Genomic DNA, 21,837 nt, shown 5'->3' with positions numbered 1-21,837 from the left:
CCTATAGCTCTCTAGGTCATCAAACACAGTTAGCAAAAACATCCAATTTTAAATAGCTGGTATGATCTTATCATGGGGCTGGGGTTATTTTTGACAAACCTAACTTAAGGCTTCTACATAAATAGAGCAAATGATGAATTGTTGGTAATGCACAGGAAACTAGGACCAAATGAAAGCTATCATTAAAAATGAAAAAACACCAATGGTTTTATACATATGTGTATACATACGTAAAACCCAAAGGAGACACAAACAATAAATGAATGAAAACGAAAACAAAAATAAATAACAGAAACCAAGACCAAATTTTTCTGCTACTCAGTTACCTTGGAGATTAATCTGAACAGTGTTACCCAGAGCCTGCAGAACACACGATAGATACTTTGTTCCTGGTATACAAAGTAATGTTTTTAAACCCATCAACAACACTCTACATTTTGTGCCATTAAGATACTCACGTCAGGCAAGTGGCCAGCAAGTACTTTAGTACTAGCACTATCTATGCAGAATAGTAAATATAATGTGAAACAACACAATGCAAGCAAGCATTTATATGAAATGTAGGCCCATGCTAAATCTGGCTTCATGATTAATTACTTATTTTTTAAATTAGCAAACGGCCAATGTATTTCTTTATAGTATTTATTTTCCCCTTCTTAAAGGCTAAGAGCTGTAACTATGAGCAATGTCAAATTTACCTAATTCTATTCAGTTTTTAAAAAGTATTTTATTATCTAAACTATCAACATCTATATTTCTCTGTTATGTGCATGAATACAGACATACAGAGAAACAAAATAACCTATGACTCACACAATAAATATACACAGATTTTATATACAAACTAATGAGACTGCATGATTTTTATATTAAAGTACATGCTTTTCCACCAAAGTTCTTCATTGTTATTAGGAGTAAGAGAAACCTTTTGCAACTAAGCACATGCAGCTAACGATTCAGGGTTTTAAGAATTTGTAGGTTAAAAAAATACAATTCCTAGAACACTGTTATCAAACAAATAAGTTTTATTGGCATCTAAAAACAAAATTCACCCAACATTGAAACGTACTTTAATATTTATGTTGTTGTTTTCTTTTTACTCACTGCAGTATGAGGAACAAATCACAAACACTTACTTTGGAGAAACAGAGACCATAGTGTATGTAGATTTTACAAAATCACTTTTTAAAATCTCTGTATTGTGCTCCTCAAATACCTAGAGCCAGTCTTTGCAGAAAATATCACAGCTTTGTCTATTACCTTAAAATTCTGCAGCAGCCTAAAGATATGGGTAAGATATACCACGGCTTGCTATTCTGAAATATACCTATTACCATATCCAACCTAATAGTAGTATCTAAAAAATCCTTTCTTCCATAGGAAGTCTCTGACAAGCTGTTATTCATTTCCTTGAAGTTAAAAGAATCTGGGGGCAACATTTATATTTTGTCAGAAAAATAAAAAATGTTTACCTATCATGTTCATATTAAGAACAATGTCTATACAAGTCAGTTGTACAATTATTTTAAGAGAAAAGTGAACATGAACATCAGATTAACTTAATTCTGGCAGACAAAAGTGAACAACTATGGTCCAGTCAGCCATTAATCTATTACAGAGAGATGACAACTTTACAAAAGGTATCTTTTTACCTACTGAGTGATGATTATGTCCCCTCAGTTTCTGTGTTTTCTACCACTGGTTCACTTTCTACATCAGCAACTGTGTCACTCTTCTCCTTGTTTATTTCATTTGAAGATGTCAGTTTTTCATAAAGTTCAGGTTCATTCTGTACTGGTAAAGGTGGTGGTTGAGCATGTCTCTCGGCATTTTCACCATTAACCTGAGGCACGTTATCACCTTTTCGTTGAGAAGTGGCCCCTTCAAAGAAATCAAAAACCCGAGCATGGGGAGGGGGGACCCAGGTGTTTTGAATTCTATCTCGTCCAAGACGATTTCCATTCATTTCTCTGCAGAAATCAAAATCTCTGTCATCCCTATCCCTCTGCCTCTCCCAGTGTCTTCTGCGGTCATCAAAATCTCTGTGAACTTCTTGAAATCCTCTGTTCCAAGGACCACTTCTGGGATCAAATCGATAGCTTCCAGACCGAAATCTCCCTCTTTCTTCATGTAAGCCTTTTGGACCAGCAAAGACAGGTAGAACCCGATGCTCTCTCTCATCAAAATCTCTATGCCCCCATGGCTTCTCTGGAGTAAAGCCAAAGTGGTCTCTTCGACCAAGATGATCCATGCCTGGCCTCACAAGATTCTCTCTAATATCTACAGGAGGTCTTACAAAATGATCCCTGCCATCTAATGGAGGCCTTCCAGGACCATCTCTGGGATCTACAGGCCGCCCAATCACATCCCTAACATCCACTGGGGGAGGTCTACTCATGCTTTCCCTGGTTTCTATAGGAGGAAACCTATAATCTCTATCGCCTTCCTGCTGAATGTTATCATTTCCAAGCGGTATCCTTTTTTCTGGATTAGCAATATTGTCTATACTTTGCCTTCCAGGAATTAGAAAAGGTCTTTCTGGCTGACTAAAAATATCTCCTGGAGGAAAAGGACCACGGGGAGGTGGATGAAGAGCTGAATCAAGCATCGATGGGGGAGGGAGTCCTCGCTGGGGTGGAATTCCAGGCTGTAGCAAAGGAAATCTTGGTCCAGGTGCCTGCGGCATTAGTCCTGGACGAAGGTCTAACATTGGCATTACAGGCATCCTTTGATTAGAGAGATGTAAAGGGGGTAAATTTTGAGGCCCACCGGGTGGCTGTGTTCCCAAAGGTCCAGATGTATTTAGAACATTGGGTGGCTGTACTCCTATAAGTCCAGAATTGTTAGGGAGACTGGGGGGTAGTACTCCCATAAGTCCAGAATTACTCGAAACACCGGATGGTTGTATTCCCAAAATTCCAGAGTTATTTAGAATATTTGGTGGCTGGGCTCCAATAATCCCAGAACCACTGGAGACGTTAGATGGCCGGACTCCAAGCATTTCAGAATTACTTGGTGCATTTGGTCTCTGAACTCCAAGAATTCCAGAATTGTTAGTCACATTTGGCGGCTGTCCTCCTAAAATTGCAGAGCCACTTGGAATATCATTTGGAATCACTAAAATGGAAAAGGGAGAAAAAACAAAAAACAAACATTATTCTGGTATAAAAAGAAAACTAATGCTATAATTTCTAGCAGTTAGCTTAGAGTTAATCAGCGAAATTCAAAGTATACTAAATACTAAGTAAGAATTATAGCTAAAATTAATACCAGTTATAGTAAAATTTAAATATTAAACATGATCTTTAAGTTAACAAAAATGCCAGGTTTTATACTGATTTGCCACCTTTAACCACAATTCTTAATATATATACTAACCGTGGTGCCAAAAAAAAAAAAAAAAAAAGGACTTGTTGCTTTCAAACACCATATTTATTTGTAGACCTGGCTAAATAATACCTGTCATAAGTAAGTTATTTATACTTAGTATGTGTTCATTTTTATCGTTTTGTAGGTATTCATATTTTGTGCAATCTTATTTTGATAACACATTAAATCAGTCCCATTAAGCAAAAGAAAAAAATAAGTAGAGGGAATGAGGTCTCAATGGAAAGGTGTCAAAATCTACACTATCCTGAACAGAATAACAAATTTGTTCTTAATATAAATTTTAAAGGACAGTGATCTTTTTAAAAACTGCATTTCAATATTTGTGCATTAAACTCGTTACAAATGCATGGCACCTCGGAATTAAACACCACTATATAGAAGCAGTACTTAGGATTTAATTATGTGTTTCTGGGGATTTTCATTTTAGTTTTTACCTGATCTGGTGTTTTCACCAGAAGAGATCTGGTGATCTATAAGATGAGGTACTTTTTCTTCAGGCTCTGCTTGTTTAGGGGGAGGATTAAAAACAGTTCCAGCTGGCAGAGTGGAAGGAGCAAGACTGCTGGCAACAGAACCACCTGGTAAAACAAGGCTACCAAATCCAACCTCTTTCACAGTTTCTGGAGTCATGGATAATGGCGGCTGCACCAAAGCTGTTTAAAGAGTGAGAGACTGTATTTCAGACTTAATTATCTCCTCATTCATGTGCTAAGTTAAAATATTAACCATGAATAACAATGGCCTTGCCAAACTTTTAAATGACTCCCTATCCTCTCTCCCCAATTGTTTGGTATGGTCGCTCAATTAACAACATACAGTAGGTCCTCACTTCAGGCTGTCGGTAGGTTCTGTGACTTTAAGATGGTGTAACTAACCATAGGCTAGTTGATATAAACAAGTGTTAAGTTCCTAAGATCTCATAAACATTGTAACCAAACAACATTGAGTGAAACGAAGTTACTTGAGGACCTTCCTATAGGAATTTTCTTCTGGTCCCTCTATTTCATTTATAATAAAAACTACATTCTTTCATAGCACCCCTGTATTACCTAGCACAGTGGTCGGCAAACTGCAGCTCGCGAGCCACATGAGGTTCTTTGGCCCCTTGAGTGTGGCTCTTTCTAAGCCTTAGGAGTACCCTAATTAAGTTAATAACAATGTACCTACCTATATAGTTTAAGTTTAAAAAATTTGGCTCTCAAAAGAAATTTCAATCGTTGTATTGCTGATATTTGGCTCTGCTGACCAATGAGTTTGCCGACCACTGACCTACCACAATGTGTAATAACTGATGCTTAAAATGACAAATGAGTCACCATAAAGATAAAAATGTTATTTTTTAATTAAAAAATTTTTTAGAAATATTTGCACAAAAACGTTTAGTAAAATAAGGACCAATAACTTAAGAAAATCTCAGCAATACAAAAAAAAATTCATAATTTTCCAAGGAAGCTAGCACATGTATCTCTGAATATATAGAAATGATTAGTGCAGACTGGCAAATATGTATAAGAACGAATATCCACCCAACCCCCCTGAAATTAGAATGGGCTGGGGTTCTTATATTCATAACTTTTTGTAAAATGAGGTTAGGAGCTCATCAGATGGGAGGAGATAAAGTGGACTGCAAATTAAAAAGGTATAAACATTCCATTTAAAAGGATGTGTAGAAACCCCTTAAGTGTTTATATTATTTATATGTTAAAAAACAAATTAAAGGACTATAAAACCACAATCAAGCAATTAGAATTTTCAGCCCAATTTTTATCACAATACTATTAAATCATTTACTTGGGGATTTTAGGAACTGTGTTATCCTCGCATTTAGCTCTAAATGATCTGGACAAACTGTTAGCACATAAGAAAGCTATAAAACCACCTGGGCTCACAAATGCAAATTTTAATAATTAAATGAGATCGAGTAAGTAAATAGGAGAGTATCTGAAACACAATGGTATTTCCTTTTCTCCATTATTTTTATCCCGGACTTTCTAAAATGAAGAAATTAAGAAGAAATAATTAAAAGGTAGGCTTTAGGATGAGTCTCTATGAATAGTGAATTCAGATATGGCTTCTGAGTGGGAGCAGGATGGAATGGGTCAATGGGAGAAAAGGCGGGACATCTGTAATACTTTCAACAATAAAGATAAATTAAAAAAAATTTTTTCCCAGCCCGGCAAGTGTAGCTCAGTGGTTGATCATCAACCCATGAACAAAGAGGTCAAAAGTTCGATTCCGAGTCAAGGCACAAGCCTGGATTTCAGGCTTGAATCCCAGTTTCTCTATCCCTCTTCCTTCCTCTCTTAAAAAACAAACAAACACAAAAAACAAACAAACAAACAAAAAAAAAACAAAAAAAATATTTACATTACTTTTAAAAAACTTATCAGGAAGACTCAACAATTCTTCCTACTTAACCAACCAACAAAACAAAAAAAGAAGAATCCTAATACGATCTAAACCAGGGGTGGGCAAACTTTTTGACTCGAGGGCCACAATGGGTTCTTAAACTGGACCGGAGGGCCGGAACAAAAGCATGGATGGAGTGTTTGTTGAACTAATATAAATTCAAAGTAAACATCATTACATAAAAGGGTACGGTCTTTTTTTTTTTTTTTTTTTAGTTTTATTCATTTCAAACCCGGCCCGTGGGCTGTAGTTTGCCCACGGCCTGTAGTTTGCCCACGGCTGGTAAACACTAAAAGAGAGTTAAGAGTTTAAAAATATAAGAGAAATAGATATTACCAAAAGGGGAGCTCTCTACCATACACACTCTCTTTACAATACAGTCCACCAGGCCATCATTGGTGGAAACGAAGAAGCTCTCAGAAACTGATGTAATCATCTCAGAAGATACAGAGGCAATATCAACGGTCTTTCATTGTCAGAAATGGAGCAGTCTGCCTAAGGGTGATTCAGTGGTTGAGCATCAACCTATGAACCAAGAGGTCATGGTTCGATTCCTAGTCAGGGCAAATGCCCAGATTGCAGACTTGATCCCTGATAGTGTGCAGGAGGCAGCCAATCAGTGATTCTCATCATTGGTGTTTCAATCACTTTCTTCCCCCCACCCCCTTTCACTCTAAAATCAATAAAAATATATTTTTTTAAAAAGAAAATGGAACTAAAATGCAAAGAGAAAAGTGAATGCAACTGCTTGGAAGCAAACATCCATAATCCATAAACACTTAAGAAAATGAGGAGAAAGTAGTGGGAGGGAAAGGGAGAGAAAGAGGAGGAGAAGTAAGAGAAATCCTCTCCAGCTTCAACCATTGGACAGCACTGGAATTAATATAGAACTAAGTCATTACTCTGAAAAAAAGGCATTTAAAGGAAATAAGTTAGCATCTACATGTACAACTAACTGTATGTCAAGGTAACTAGATACACTTAGATGATAAGAGGAAGTTTTTCTTTATAGAAAAATTCTAGTTAAGCAATATGCAAAGAATTATAAAATTCGAAAGATCACCACTTTGAAATGAATGAAAATTAGATTTAAGTAACAGTGATCAATGGATGGAAACCATAGGATACAAATTTGAGGGAAACGTTTTTAATCACCAGGCTCCAATACCTGAATGCTCTGATGCATCTCAACATCATTTAAAGTGGGAAAAGAAGGCACTGCATGGCTCCTGAGGTGATGCACCACACCTTTAAGGATTCTCACCAAAAAAGAAGCAAGCCTTTGGTGCTAAAAACTTCCTATTCATAGGAAATTCAAGGAGATAGAGGGACAAATTCAATACCATAAACAAAAAAAAACACAAATACATCATTTGGAATCTTGCATAGAGAAGATAACTATTTCTTTAATCAATCAAATGTATTAAGAATTTAAAAAGAGCCCAGCTGGTATGGCTCAGTGGTTGAGCATCAACCCATGACCAAGAGATCACCAGTTTGATTCCCGGTCAGGGCACAAACCCAGGTTTTGGGCTCAACCCCCAGTAAGGGATATGCAGGAGACAGCCAATTGATGTTTCTCTCTCACATGGATGTTTCTATCTCTCTATCCCTCTCCCTTCCTCTCTCTAGAATCAATAAAAACATATTTTTTAAAAAAAGAATTGAAAAAGAAAGGGAGGTTTGGGCAGTATTACTCTAGATTAAGATATTTAATACATACATACACAAAAATAAGATGTAGAGACCCTTCTTTGAATTTTGACTAAAACAAACCAATTATAAAAAGATATTTTGAGACAAGAAAGCCAATCTGAACATGGACTGACATATGATATTGTTAAATTTTTTAGAAATAATTTAACAACAACAAAATGTGTTTCTAAAAACTTTCATAATAAAAAAGAACAATACTTCAAAAGAATGAGCAACAACACATTAACACTCCATGAATTAAGAAAATCCTAAAACAGAAAACTCACATGTTGGTACTACTGGTGGAATAGTAGGCGGTGGTACAACAGGTGGTGGAACTGGAGGTGGCATAAAACCTACATGGGAAAAAAAAGACCCAAAATAACATAGCATAAGAAAAGTTACTTCTTTTAAAGCAAAGATTTCAACAGCTATAAATCAAATTCTACATCCTTAAAAAAGCCTTTTATTAACTACAATCTCATATTTGTGAATGTACTTTCCATTTTAAAAATTATTTTTATATATACTACCTTATTTGATCCTTAGTAAAGTATAGAGTGTGCTAAAGCAATGCAGAGGTCCTCATCAAGAGAAAGTTCTGTGACACTCTCTACAATGCTATCAAATTAAAGATTACAAGCCAGGAAACCTGTTTATATGTTAACATGGTGACTACCTGGGGAGTTAAACATTTCAAGCTGCTGATAACATTATATGCAACAATGTCATCTGTAAAAGGTGCTACTATATTTCTTTAATAAATATAATGTTTACCTACTAGATAAGGTATTTATTTTCCTTAATCTTGGATGTTACTATATTATGTTTTGAGCACTGAAATAAATCTCCAATTTAATATTGGCTGTTTGATGATTTTCAATACTAAATGATCAAACTATAAATCTGTTTCCTTGAATTTTTAAAATACAGAACTATCATTAAATTGAATTAAAAAACAGTTGCTGAAGATAAGAAAAAAAAAGAGATGTGATTTTCAACAAATGAACGCTTGACAATGACTTTATAAAGTCTGAGCAGTATGGTTTTTGAAATAATCAGTTTAAAATATCTTCTGAAAATAAGTTTTAATCACAAATATTGAAAATTTTGACAAAATTGTCAAATACTTAAAATATACAAAATTAAAATTCTTATTAAAATCTGCATCAATTTCAAATTAACGTAGTAAACTGTAATTTTAAAACTTTGTCATAAGACAAACAAATTACAAGCATTTTCAGACAATGAATTCATTTTTTGGCCTTGTTAGTATTTTTTAGAAACTCTATTCAATAGCTAAAAGCTTAAATTACAAATATCCAAGTATAGTACCTTGTTAAAATAGACAAATAATTCTATATAAGCAATTACTTATATTTAATTAATATGTGTTATTTAAGTAATCTATAGTTTTTACCTAGAAACACTGATTTCAAGAACTTTTGTTTATCATCAATTAGGTCAAAAATGCATTATGAATTCAATTAGCATTTTAAGATATTATTTCTAATGTCAAAATGGAAACCCTAATGATTTTTTGGAGAAAAATCTATATAATTTAATGCACACTTTCCAATGAATAATAACTATAAAGAACTAATATATAACAGTTTCATCATAAATATTAAATTATTTTAAGAGCACTTCAATGATTTTAAAGGATTCCATTTCTTCTCTGTCAATGCTTCTTAACGTGTGGTCCCCAACAAAGAGGCTGACCAGCGATTCGTGCTTTAACATACCTTCCCAGTGATTCCAACATGCTAATGTTTAAAAAATCACTGCACTATAGCCTTTTAACCTGGAAAAAGAAATGATATTCTAGAGTTCCATTAATAAGACAAAAACTCCTTACCAGGAGGTGGTTGTGAAGGGTTAAAACTTGCTCGTAGAAAAGGAGGTGGAGGTATTGGACTGAATCCAGGAGGAGGAACTGGCATTGACACAGGAAATGCTGGTGGGACTAAACTAACTGTAGGCACAGCTGGTGCTACTGGAATCTTTGTGGATAGAAAACAAAAAGTCCATAAATCATTTTATCCATCTGCAATGATTACATCTTTGTAAAGGTAAATTATTTCTATTTCTTGTTTAGGAAGGTAACAAATACCATTATATTAAGCTGCTTTGTTCCTTTCCTTTTTGAATACTTGTAAAAGTCAGTCTACTTGGGGTAAAAGCAAGGCACTATTTTTCAACAGATAGTGTATGTGGAGATTGTGAATCGATCTTATATTCAAGTGATATAAAGTAATGGCACCTATTTGAATAGTGAATATAAGGCTCAATTTTAAATTGCCACCTCCCAGTAAGTTTATAGTACCTAACTCTGTTATGCAACCTAGGAAGCATGTCAATACAGCTTTAAAATTACTCCAATTTCTCATAAATTTATTTTCTACTCCTAGCATAAATACCTTATACTCATCCTAGGTACAATAATCCCCAAATATTTAACTGCATTATAGCCATACCTCTCTTCTAAAATTCCTATCATATTAACAGTCTATTCAACATCTTAACTTTGTTGTCTAAAAGATAATTCATATACACAAAACTTAACTAACTTCCAATTGTCCTCCCCCCAAAAATGCTTTCCAGTCTTCCCCATTCTCAGATAACAGTAACTCCATCTTTCCAATTTCTCAGACCAAAAACCTTCCCTCTGCTCTTTTCTCACAACGCAAATCTAATTGTGCCATGAGGTTCCATTGGTGATAACATCAAAATACACCTAGCATCTGACTACTTGTCATTCCCTCCACTGCTATCAGTCTACTAGTCTAAGCCACCATCATCTCTCACTAGGATTGCTCTCACTGTCTTTACACCGGTCTCCCTTGCTTTTATCAATGCCCACAAGTCTATTCTCAAAATAGTAGCCAGCACAATCCTTTAAAACTTTAAGCCAGATCAAGTCACTTCTTCCTTCAAAATCCTCCGAAGGATCCACATCCCAGATTGAAAACCAAAGTCTTTCTAGACGTGTCCTTTCTATACTAGTCTAGCCTACTTGCTGTTCCTCGAACACACCAAGCATGAGCCTTTTCCTTGGATAGCCAAATGGTTATTATATAAGATTGTCGCATCTACCCAAGCTGATCATCCTTATACTATCTTTTCCCTTCCCTAGTATCTCATAAACTTATTTTATATTTTCTGTCTCCCTTTTGGAGAACAAAAGCTCTATTAAGGGCAGGGATTTGTGGTTTGTTTTTGTTTTTTTCAGTGATGTATCCTAATCTCAAGTGCCTAAAACAATAAATGCCACAGAGCAGGCAATCAGTAATCATCTGTTTTATAAATAAGTATTTATATATGAATTAGATCATTTCTAAAAATTCTTCTTAAAAAAGTGTTTGTGTAAACTCTTATTTATTGCATTTTGGACAATTTCCTCCAGGTTTTAGAAAGTAAACACATGAGTAAAAACAGAAATGTAAAACAACACATTCAACAACAAAAACACCCAGCACTAACCTGTAACACAGCAACAGGTGGAGGAAAAACCTCTGCCTGGGTTGTGACCACTGTTTCCTTTTCAACAGGAGGTGGGCTCTGAGTTGTCTGGACCGTCTCTTTAACAGGTTCTGAGCTTTTCACAGTTTCCCATTCTAAACAAAATATTTGAAATTGATTTCCTCTAGATAAGTGCAACTTTTCATTTTATTTCTATGTATACGCTTATTTCATGCTTGCCTAAGTCCTTCACCTACCTTGGCACATCTATCTTTAAGATGGATCCATAGCTATAGGTGACAATTTAGGTTTTGTCCTGATAAATCTAATTAGGACACTAAGGAGGAGTCCAAAGAAGCATGACATGAGATACAAATGAAAAACACTAAAATATTTGGCATAAAGAAAACACTCAGAAGGGATATAATACATATGTATCTCAAAGGCTGTCTGCCATAAGAGGAACCAACCTATTCTATATTTTGTCACAAGGGAAAACCAACAAGAACTAACCCAATACCAAAAAATATTTCTGAAAATACAGCGATGCAAAAATAGAATGGTCTAATGGTTCCTCCAATGATTCTCCATCTCCCTCAGAGTAAGGATCAAAGTCATTATAATGACTAATAAGACTTTACATGAGGTCACCCCTCTGCATCTCTCTGACTTCATCTCCTACTACACACTCCTCACTTACTTTGCTCTCAAGCCATACTGGTCTCCTGATTTCTGAACAGGTTTTGCACTTGCTGTTCCTCTATACGGAATGCGTTCCCCAGATAGCTGCACATCTCACCCCTTCAACTATCACCCTCTCCGTTATAGCGCCTTCAACCGATAAAAACAGCATTAGCTCCACAACTAGACTGCCTATATCCCCTTGATTTTTCTTCTTAAAACTTAGAAACATAGAAATACCATATAGTTTATCTCTCTTGTTCATGATCTATCTTTCCACTAGAACATGGGTGGGCAAACTTTTCCTATACTAAAGTAGTTGGGAGGGGAGGAGTCATATAAAATAGATAAATTTAAGTGAGCGGGGCTTTGTTTCAGTAAAACTTTATTTACAGACTAGGCTGCTGACAAGATTTGGCCCAGGGACTATAGGTTATCAACTCCTATACTACAACGTGCACTGCATGAAATATTTTTGTCTGTCTGTCTTACTGCTATAATCCCAGTTCCTAAAATTATGCCTGGCACACAGCAGGAACTAAAATATTTAGTAAATGAATACATGTTCTGGAGGAACATCCATCAAGTAAAAGGAGAAATTGACAAGAAGAAAACTGAAAAAGTGTCTGAATATATGAGTTGGCCTGAGAACAAAAATATTCTAAAAATTAGCTATTATGCTACAAAGATGTGAAGCAATAACATATATAGCATATTTCAATTATTTTAAGAATTCTTACTGGTTATAATTGCTAAACATGTTTTAAAATAAAAAGACAAGGTTTTTGCCCTAACCAGTTTGGCTCAGTGGATAGAGCATCGGCCTGTGGACTGAAGGGTCCCAGATTTGTTTCTGTTCAAGGGCATGTGCCTTGGTTGCGGGCACATCCTCAGTAGGAAGTGTGCAGGAGGCAGCTGATCACTATTTCTTTCTCATCGATGTTTCTAACTATCCCTCTCCCCTACTCTCTGTAAAAAATCAATAAAATATATATTTTTAAAAAAGACAGGTTTTTAAAAGAGCAAGTCAGAGTATCATTTGGTTAAAGCAAATGATCTCTGCCATAAAATGACAAAGTATGGGCACATAATCATTCTCAAATTACATGAATATGAACCATTCTCAACATGGATACTAATCAAAATAATCTAGGCAGTTTTTCAAAGAAGCTTATGTAATCTCCAGTTCTCATTTAAACTCAAGGAATTAAATATTTAGTTTTAAAAAAACTCCATATACACAATATATAACTCTTTGTCTTGAAGAGGAAAACTTTGTTAAAGACACTAAAAAATGCTACATTTGTAGACTTTTAAGATACTCTCCTCTCTATACTCTGACACTTAACCTTTAAGTGTGCTTTTTAAACATAAAACTACCTTTAGGGTTCTTACCAGTATTTACAGTTTCCTGGTCAATCATGCCTCCTTCTGCAAAACCTTCCAAGTCGTCCACTTTAACTTTTTCCCATGGTATGTATGTAACTCCAAGGTCCACATCCCAGAATTGCTTGTATTCTGTTTTTACACCTTTGTTTAAAGCCCAAGCAATCTATCAGGAATTAGGAGAGGAAACAGAAAGCTTATCAATACTGTAAAAACAGGGCAAAACATTAAAAAACATGTAGACATTGTAAATACAAATAAAATTAGTTTTAAAAATCAGCTGGACAGGCACAGCATTACTACTGAAAGAACAGCAGCCATGAAAAGTTTTCATGTTCTGTTTTTGTTTGTAAAATAAAAACTGCATTAGATTGGGATTTTCTTTATGAAATTTATTTCCACTTCTTACTTTAAGACAACACATATCCAGAAACAATATCCAAATCTACTTTTCACCATAAAAAATGTCAAGCTACATTATCGATAATTAGGATAGTTGTTATAATTTAAACAAAAACTTGGTACTCCAGAAAAGAGACCAGTGACACTGGAGTTTACAGGAAACACTCTGCCATAAAATGACAAAGCATGGGCACATTAACTCCATTAAAAGCAGTTACATTAACGTTTTTAATTCAGTTACAGAAACTGATGGAATAAATTATCTCCAAATCGAAGAAACTGGTTATACGAGGTAAAAATGGAAAAATACATAATAATTACTCAGTTTAAAGATTAAAGGAAAATAAAAATAAAACCTTCATAAGGGCCGGGGTTGTATGAAATAGGTTAAAAAGGAGAAATTAATAATGTAAATTGACTAAAGTTTTGGGTATTAATCTATATCTAATTCTGTACTCAATAATACTTAAATAATAAATTTCGGTTGCATTTTGCCCATTAAACATTTTTAAAAAATGAATTAAATACAGAAATATCCTAATAATCCAATACCCCAATCTCACCTTAATGACCTTGGACCCAATTTTATATGATCCAGAACTAAGCTTCTGAAGAGCCCGAAACGCATCTTGTCGATGAACCATGCAGACATACGCACAGCCCCTGGGAGGAATCATCTATTAAAAAAAATGTTTCCTTTAGAAGGGATATAAGGAGGGCAATTCATTCTGGCATTTTATGGTTTTCATGAAAAAGAACATTAACTAATGATGAATACTGAATCATTTCCCTTTCCCTCCTCCAGCTATCTGTTTACTGCTTCAATTCATGTACAACTAATTACTTAGTTTAAAACAAAGAACAAAATCCAAAACCTACTTGGTCTCACTCTAAGCCATGATGGATGCGAAATCTTAAATAATCACAAATCAATTAAAGTGTATCTAATACACAATAAAAACTATTTTAAAAAGTATACAAACATGAATACAAGATAAAAAGGAAAATAATATTGTATGGCCCACATATCTGAAAGCATACAATTTATTCACATTATTATTTCAATTTTTCCAAATAATAGTGAGTGATGTGTGAAGAACTATTGTTTGGGGTATCTTAACCTTAATACACAATCTATAAATTACAATAAGTGATAAAACTAAAGCTTTGGAATTTACACAACTTAATTTTGGCCACATACTTCCGGAAGTGGGTTTTAAAATGAACAGGAAAATAGCCTCATTGTAAAGATCTGAGACTTTTATTTACAAAGCATTTAATTATTCAATAGACTGCCAGAGCATAAAATTATCCTTAATGTATCAATTCAGAAAAAACACACAGAGCCTTTCACTTTCTTGTGAAGAACTCAAAAGGTATTTTATCCCTTTATTATTACCCAATATCTCATAAACTCTATTTGTTAAAAATAAAAAGCTTTTCCCTCAGTCTTGCTAACACTTCAAGCTACTGTCATTGTAATACCAAACCTTTCAAAAGTGAAGTCTACCTAACCCCTTACATACTTCTTCAAATCTTATGATACAGATCCAACTCCTTACCAACCAATTGGAAATATTTTTTTCAAGCTCTCAAATAACCTACTAAATGCTAAATCTAACAAACTTTTCTTGGTCCTCAAAAGTCTTCTAAATCTTACAGCAATTTTTCAAATCCAGGATTTTATCACTAGTAAAATAGGCCCAAAAAAATGTAGTGCCTATTCGTTGTAAGTACTATGCTTTTCCCCCCACATAAAATATTTTATTATCTACTAGAGGCCCGGTGCAAAAAAATTTGTGCACTGGGGGGGTGGGCCTCAGCCCAGCCTGTGCCCTCTTGCAGTCGGGGACCCCTTGGGGCATGACCACCTGCTGGCTTAGGCCCGCTCCCTGAGGGGGTGGGGGGGGGGGGTTGGACCTAAGCTGGCAGTCAGATGTCCCTATGGCTGTCCAGGAGCCCTCAGGGGATGTCCACTTGCCAGCGGGGAACAGGCCTAAGCTGCAGTCGGACATCCTTAGCGCAGCCCTTCAGGAAGAAGAAACTACTCAAAGAAGATTGGGCGGGGCAAAACCACTGAAAGAATCAAGTTGAGGAGTTAAAGAGTTAAGCTCAAGTGACTGGAGATGCCCTGGCCACACAGGTTTTCTTGTTTAAGGTTGGCGTTGAGAGGAAAAGACAAAGAAGAGAAAGGGAGAAAAGAAGAGGCTAACAAAAGACTGGGACCTCAAAATCCAGCTGTGTCTCCACACTACCTGTGTGCTCACGTGCAGGTGGATTACAATTCTGTGGACTCAGTTTCTTTTTTATAAAAAGGAATTAAACTAGATCACACTAGTTCCCACTAACTCAAAAATCAATGTTTTTAGGGATCAAGTGTTAGACTACTACAAAAAAATAATTTTTGTTAGAATCCCATTTTAAAAATTAATTAAGCAAGATGATAAACAGCAGAATGTATACAGAAATGATGAAAGTTGAACAATCCTTAAAAAGATGTGTACGGACAGATGCACTTAGGCTAATTAGAAACCAAAGTGACTCTCCGTAGGAGTGAAAACTCTATTCTTTTTTTAAACCTTAAACTATAATTTAAAATGTGATACTTACATTAATGGATTCAATTTGTCCAAACTCTTCAAACAGGTTGGTTAAATCCTGCTGTGTTGCCTTCTTATCCACCTGACCAACCCAGAGGGTAGTGCTGCACACTGTCAAGAAAAAAGAGGCAAATGACCTAAATCACGTAGACAGTTCCTTTTTTTAAGGAGCTGAGTAGCTCTACTAACAATAACATTAAAATTTAAGACAGCATATTTAAAATACATGTTTACTGACATTTTTATCTTTTCTATTTAAAATCAACTAAAATCCTAGGTATCTATCCATTTGCATCTATGCCAAGCCAACCTCTATCATGTCACCTGTCCTCAAGCGTGGCTGCACACTTGAATCACTTTGGTTACCTGGATCCCACTGTAAAGATAATGAATAGTATAGAGTATGACACAGTGGAAATTGGGAGTTTTAAAATACCACAGGTAATTCTAATGTGCAAGAAAGTTTCAAAACACTTTTCATTGCAATCTTGTGTACCTTTCAAGTATTTTGTTTAGACGTGCATTTTTTTTTTTTTTTTCAGAGAGGAATAGAGAGAGAAACATCAATGGGGAGAAAGAATCATCTATCGACTGCCTCCTGCACACCTCCCACTGGGGCTGGAGCGCGCAACCTGGGCATGTGCCCTGACCAGGAATCAAACTGTTCATAGGCTAACGCTCCTGGTTCATAGGTCGATGCTCAACCAGTGAGCCACACTGGCCGGACTAAAGTATTTTTCTGTGCTGGAAAATTTAAATGGATGTTTGTCCCTAATTAACATTTAAATCTCAAAACTGTATCTTATCCTTAAGGAAATAATAATTTCCATGAAAATACGAAGAGCAAAAGACTGAATTAGAACTCCTGAACTGTTACAATAAAAGACTTGGAAGCCACTACCAACTAATAAACAAATGTTACACATGAGACATCTTGTCTACTTTTAGCTGTACTGTTCATGCCTCCATGAGTATCTCCTTTTCCTGAACATCTTTTTCTTTACTTTAAAGCAAAAACGAGTCTCCTCCATTCCATGAGGAGGAGACACTTGATTCCCAGAATGCTACTGTGTGTTGATGTTTCATATCCTCTGGACTATTCATAAAAACTCTTGTGTTCTAAGGACCAATGGTAGGGGAAAACTACTGCCTGTGTTTAAAATGTGTTGGGACCACCTAAAATAAATATTGCTTCCACAGAGAGATTTGAGATTTAAAAAAAATGAGACATCCTTCTCACCATACTTTATGTGCTTTCTGTTTTGTTTTCATTGTGTTTACCCATGAAAATAAAACAGCAATAGAAAATAAATTCCATAGTCAAAACTATGTAAATGGTGGTAGCAACATGACAAATTAGGCGAGGAACTACATGAAAGACACACCAGGTAAAAGCTATATCCTAAAATTGGAGATTCTGAATGCCTTAAATGTAATCATGGGAAGAGGATGGTAGAGATTTTATGGTAACACCTTCGGCTCCCTTAGTGCCCCTTACCTTAAGAGATAAATAAAAACTTTCAGAGTGAGTTAGAGCGACATTAGATTAACACTGCCTCTCATAATCAGGTAAGATTCTAGCAAAATAGCCAAAGATTGCTGAAAGCGCCAGAACTTAGTAAGCAGGTGGCTACTGCCTTTAATTAGAAGCCTGAATTTCCAAGATGCTTCAGCAGTACTATAAGTTATACCAATTATTTATCTATTTCCAAGACAGAAAGAATATATTTGGAGACCTCTGGAAATCAGATCACCCGACTGATGTTCAGCTCTTTGCAAAGAAAGACAATTTGTTCAATTTTATGTAATTTGCCCATCTGCAGTCTGCTGGTTCACCTTAGAAGTTATATAACCCACTAAGAATCCTTTAGGCAGAATTTGGCACTAATTACAACTTACTTCCCTGTACCTCACATTCCTACTACATGAACTCTCCTCTAGCCCTCTCCTAAAATAAACTCCCACTACTATCAAATTTGTTCTAATCATACATTGTAGATTAACATACAGAGGAGGCAAAATTTATACAATCGGAAATGTCTCCAAGACTATTTCAGTAAGTTTATAATTAGCTTTAAAATTTACATGCTTCCTACAATAATTACTCCTACAGACCTACCTGGTGGTTAACTAGGTAGAACATGAATGCAAAGAAGTCACGGTGTTCATGTAAAGACACTATGCCTGATCCACTTTATATATCATTAGTCAAGTCTTATGTTTAGTAACTTGCATCAAAAAAAAAAAATTAGGCCCAGCAGCTGTAGCTCAGGGGTTGAGTGTCAAGCTATGAACCAGGAGGTCACAGTTCCATTCCATCAGGGCACATGCCCAGGTTGTGGGCTCGATCCCCAGTAAGGGGCGTGCAGGAGGCAGCCAATTGATGATTCTTTCTCATCACTGATGTTTCTCTCTCCCACTCCCTTCCTCTCTCTGAAATCAATATAAACGTATTTTTAAAAAATTTTAACTCTCAAACAACCTTAGTATTTGAGTAGAAACTGTTCTTCCTCTCCCTTTTCTCCGCTATCACATTACAAAAGCCAAGGATAAAATTATTCATTTACCAAACCACTTTTCAAATTCTCAGTATTAAAGTAAGATTTAGAGGCTCTGTAGCAGATAACTAGTTTCTTAGTATCTATTGACACCAAAGTTTGCAAAAGCATGTTGTCACTTACCACTTAATGTTTTAGACCGAATTGGAGGTAACCCCTTCTTCTGTCGTTCCTTCTCCCTTTCTCTAGCTCTTCTTTCACTGGAGTACGAACGTGATGATTTCCTCTTTCTTTCTCTTGAGCGCGAGCGTGATCGCTTTCTGTGCTTACGCTTTCGAGATCCAGACCGTGACCTAGACCTTCGTTTTCTTGGTGACCTAAAAAAATTCTTATTTTACTACTAATGACAATGTTCTTCTTATATTAAATTTCTTACTTTGAAGAGAGAGAAAAAAAGGGTTGTTTTATATTTATCTACCTCTTAAAAAATATAACTATAATCAAGTATTAAATACGGATTTTCTCAAATACACGAGTCATAAATATTTGTTTTCAATAATTCTTACTGAGTCTGGGTTATGATCCACAACCATGAAGGGTGTGTGACCAGCTGCAAACAGCCATCATCCCCTCACCCAGGCTGGCCAGGCACCCCAGTGGGGACCCCCACCCTGAAGGATGTGTGACCAGCTGCTAACAGCCAGCATCCCCTCACCCAGGCTGGCCAGGCACCCCAGTGGGGACCCCCACCCTGATCCAGGACACCCTTCAGGGCAAACCAGTCAGCCCCAACCCATGCACCAGGCCTCTATCCTATATAGTAAAAGGGTAATATGCCTCCCAGAACCGGGATCAGCGGAGCCGCGAGGTCTCCCGGCACCGGGATCATCATGACAGGGGGCAGCGACCAAACCCCCTGATCGCCCTGTGGCTCTGTGTGTGACAGGGGGCGGGGCCACAACCTCCCTATCGGCCCTGCTCTGTTCCTGACAGGGGAAGGCGCCCCAACCCCGTGATCGGCCCTGCTCTGTGCCTGATAGGGGGGAGCTCCCCAACCCCCTGATCGCCCTGTGGCTCTGTGTGTGACAGGGTGCAGTGCCCCAACCCCCCCCCACGGGCCCTGCTCTGTGTGTGACGGGGTAGAGCCATAACCTCCCCATCGGCCCTGCCCTGAGTGTGACAGTGGCGGCGCCCCAACCCCCTGATCGGCCCTGCTCTGTGGGTGATAAAGGGCGGCGCCCCAACCCCCTGATCCGCCCTGCTCTGTGCGTGACAGGGGGGAGCTCCCCAACCCCCTGATCAGCCCTGCTCTGTGCATGACACGGGGGAGCTCCCCAACCCCCTGATGGGCCCTGCTCTGTGCGTGACAGGGGGGAGCTCCCCAACCCCCTGATGGGCCCTGCTCTGTGCATGACACGGGGGAGCTCCCCAATCCCCTGATCGACCCTGCTCCGTGTGTGACAGGGGGTGGCGCCGCAACCTCCCCATCGACCCTGCCTTGAGTGTGACAGGGGACGGTGCCCCAACCCCCCAATCGGCACTACCCTGAGCATGACTGGGGGTGGCATCGCAACCTCCCGATCCGCCCTGCTCTGTGCATGACAGGGGGTGGCGCCCCAATTCCCCAATCGGCCCTGCTCTGAGCCTGACCAGGGGCTGCACCTAGGGATTGGGCCTGCCCTCTGCCACCCGGGAGCAGGCCTAAGCCAGCAGGTCGTTATCTCCTGAGGGGTCCCAGACTGCGAGAGGGCACAGGCCGGGCTGAGGGACCCCCCTCCCCCACGAGTGCACAAATTTTTGTGCACCAGGCCTCTAGTAAGATATAATTTACATCTTGATGCAAAGAAACAAAGCCAACATTTTAAATGTTTACAAACAACTATTTTTAAATATCATGTAGAACCTTGAACGAGAGCGTGAATGTGTTCTTGATCTCGAGCGAACAGCCACTTTCTTTGCTTCTTGTTCAAAGATCTCCTCTTCCGCTCCATCTTGCCCTTCATCTATATCCATGTCCTTAATAGTCAAAGGAAGAGCAAACAAGCAAAATGCCTAGTTTAGAATCAGTACATGTTGACATTTCTTCCTTACAAACTACTCATGATAGTAGCATTGATGTCTAACAGTAAAACAGAGTGCAGAGCTTAGGTAGGGAGAAAAAACCTTCAGGATATTACTGTTTTACATAAAATGGACAATAAAATATTCTACCTAAAATAAAAATTACCGTCTTTTATAATATTTTTCTCTAATTTATAAATTTATGACCCAAAAAAGCATTTACTTTTTACCTGTTGCTGAATATCTATGGAATCATCCAAATTTGCTTCAGGTTCAAGGAAATGCTGTTGACTGCTCCCTTGTGAGGGTGACGCGGAATGCTCTGATCCAAATGTTCCTTCTTGACTATCCTGAGGGGTTGCCTATTGAGAATATATACAAATACACAAACATTGAGAAATAGTGAATATTATTACAAGTGAAAATTTAAACACACAAACATGACAATTTCTAAAATTTGAGCCCAAAGCATAAAGAAATCCTATGTTTAATCTTTTATGATCAATCTAAACTTACACTTTTGTGCAAATCCAAGTTTAATTAAAAGCAAAGCAGAACTTCATAAAAGAGAAGACTACAACGTTAGAATAGAATGAGAAAATCAAGTGGGTCTTCAAGTGAATTTTTAATTGCGGAAAATATAAACTATCAAGAATTAATAAAGGGAGGGTATCACGAATGATATGTAATGATAACCTCCACGTGTGGTCAGGGCGACCATAGAGTGGCACTAGTAATCCTATTCTTTTCTCTAGGACACTATTAAAACTTTTAGACAGCCATATTGAGCTTACTGGTAAATAACAATGCTTAGTTTTTTTTTCTTATTAACCCTATCTTAAATACAGTAGGGCAATTGAATTGGTAGAGCCAATTAAACAATTTATTTGATTTGCTACTCTGTTGCTATACCTTCCAATTCTAAATGTTTTTTAAACACTATCTACCTTATGCATTAGAAAGTCGTTTTTCTTCACCACTCCCTTTCCTTCACTCATTTTTTAACAATGACGCTTTTAAGAACATCTACTCCTTTCAAAAGGGTGTTATTACTCTATCTTCTAAAATTATGAATAACATAGAGAAATTAAGCCAAGACAGGAGAGACTGAGATTCTTTAGGATCACATACTCAAGTTTATATTATTTTCACCTTTCACTCCAATAACTTGGTGTTAATTACAAGCTGGTCAAGAGTACTACACGTTGAATTTCCTGCTTCTCCTAAACCTTGTGAAATAAAACTGGAACTAA

The 21,837-nt window shown here is 37.0% G+C and overlaps 1 protein-coding gene across 1 annotated transcript in view; it reads right to left on the bottom strand.

Moving 5' to 3' along the window:
• Positions 1–1,007: 1,007 nt before the first annotated feature.
• The window catches only part of SCAF8 (SR-related CTD associated factor 8), a gene marked incomplete at its 5' end in the record, with an annotated part of 66,330 nt that continues 45,500 nt past the window's right edge, over positions 1,008–21,837 (bottom strand). Inside the window, 11 exons of the mRNA XM_081094176.1 lie at positions 1,008–3,117; positions 3,825–4,043; positions 7,782–7,850; positions 9,353–9,497; positions 10,978–11,111; positions 13,033–13,189; positions 13,989–14,102; positions 16,036–16,136; positions 18,707–18,900; positions 20,427–20,539; positions 20,815–20,946. Of these exons, the coding sequence (XP_080950302.1) occupies positions 1,667–3,117; positions 3,825–4,043; positions 7,782–7,850; positions 9,353–9,497; positions 10,978–11,111; positions 13,033–13,189; positions 13,989–14,102; positions 16,036–16,136; positions 18,707–18,900; positions 20,427–20,539; positions 20,815–20,946 (2,829 nt within the window). The 3' untranslated portion in view covers positions 1,008–1,666. The remainder of the gene's footprint in view (positions 3,118–3,824; positions 4,044–7,781; positions 7,851–9,352; positions 9,498–10,977; positions 11,112–13,032; positions 13,190–13,988; positions 14,103–16,035; positions 16,137–18,706; positions 18,901–20,426; positions 20,540–20,814; positions 20,947–21,837) is intronic.

This window comes from Myotis nattereri (assembly GCF_964212035.1).
Source record: "Myotis nattereri genome assembly, chromosome: 6".
In the NCBI taxonomy this organism is placed as follows: Eukaryota; Metazoa; Chordata; class Mammalia; order Chiroptera; family Vespertilionidae; genus Myotis; species Myotis nattereri.
Note: the sequence above shows the minus strand (reverse complement) of the source record. Positions and strands in the feature narration are given on the sequence as shown.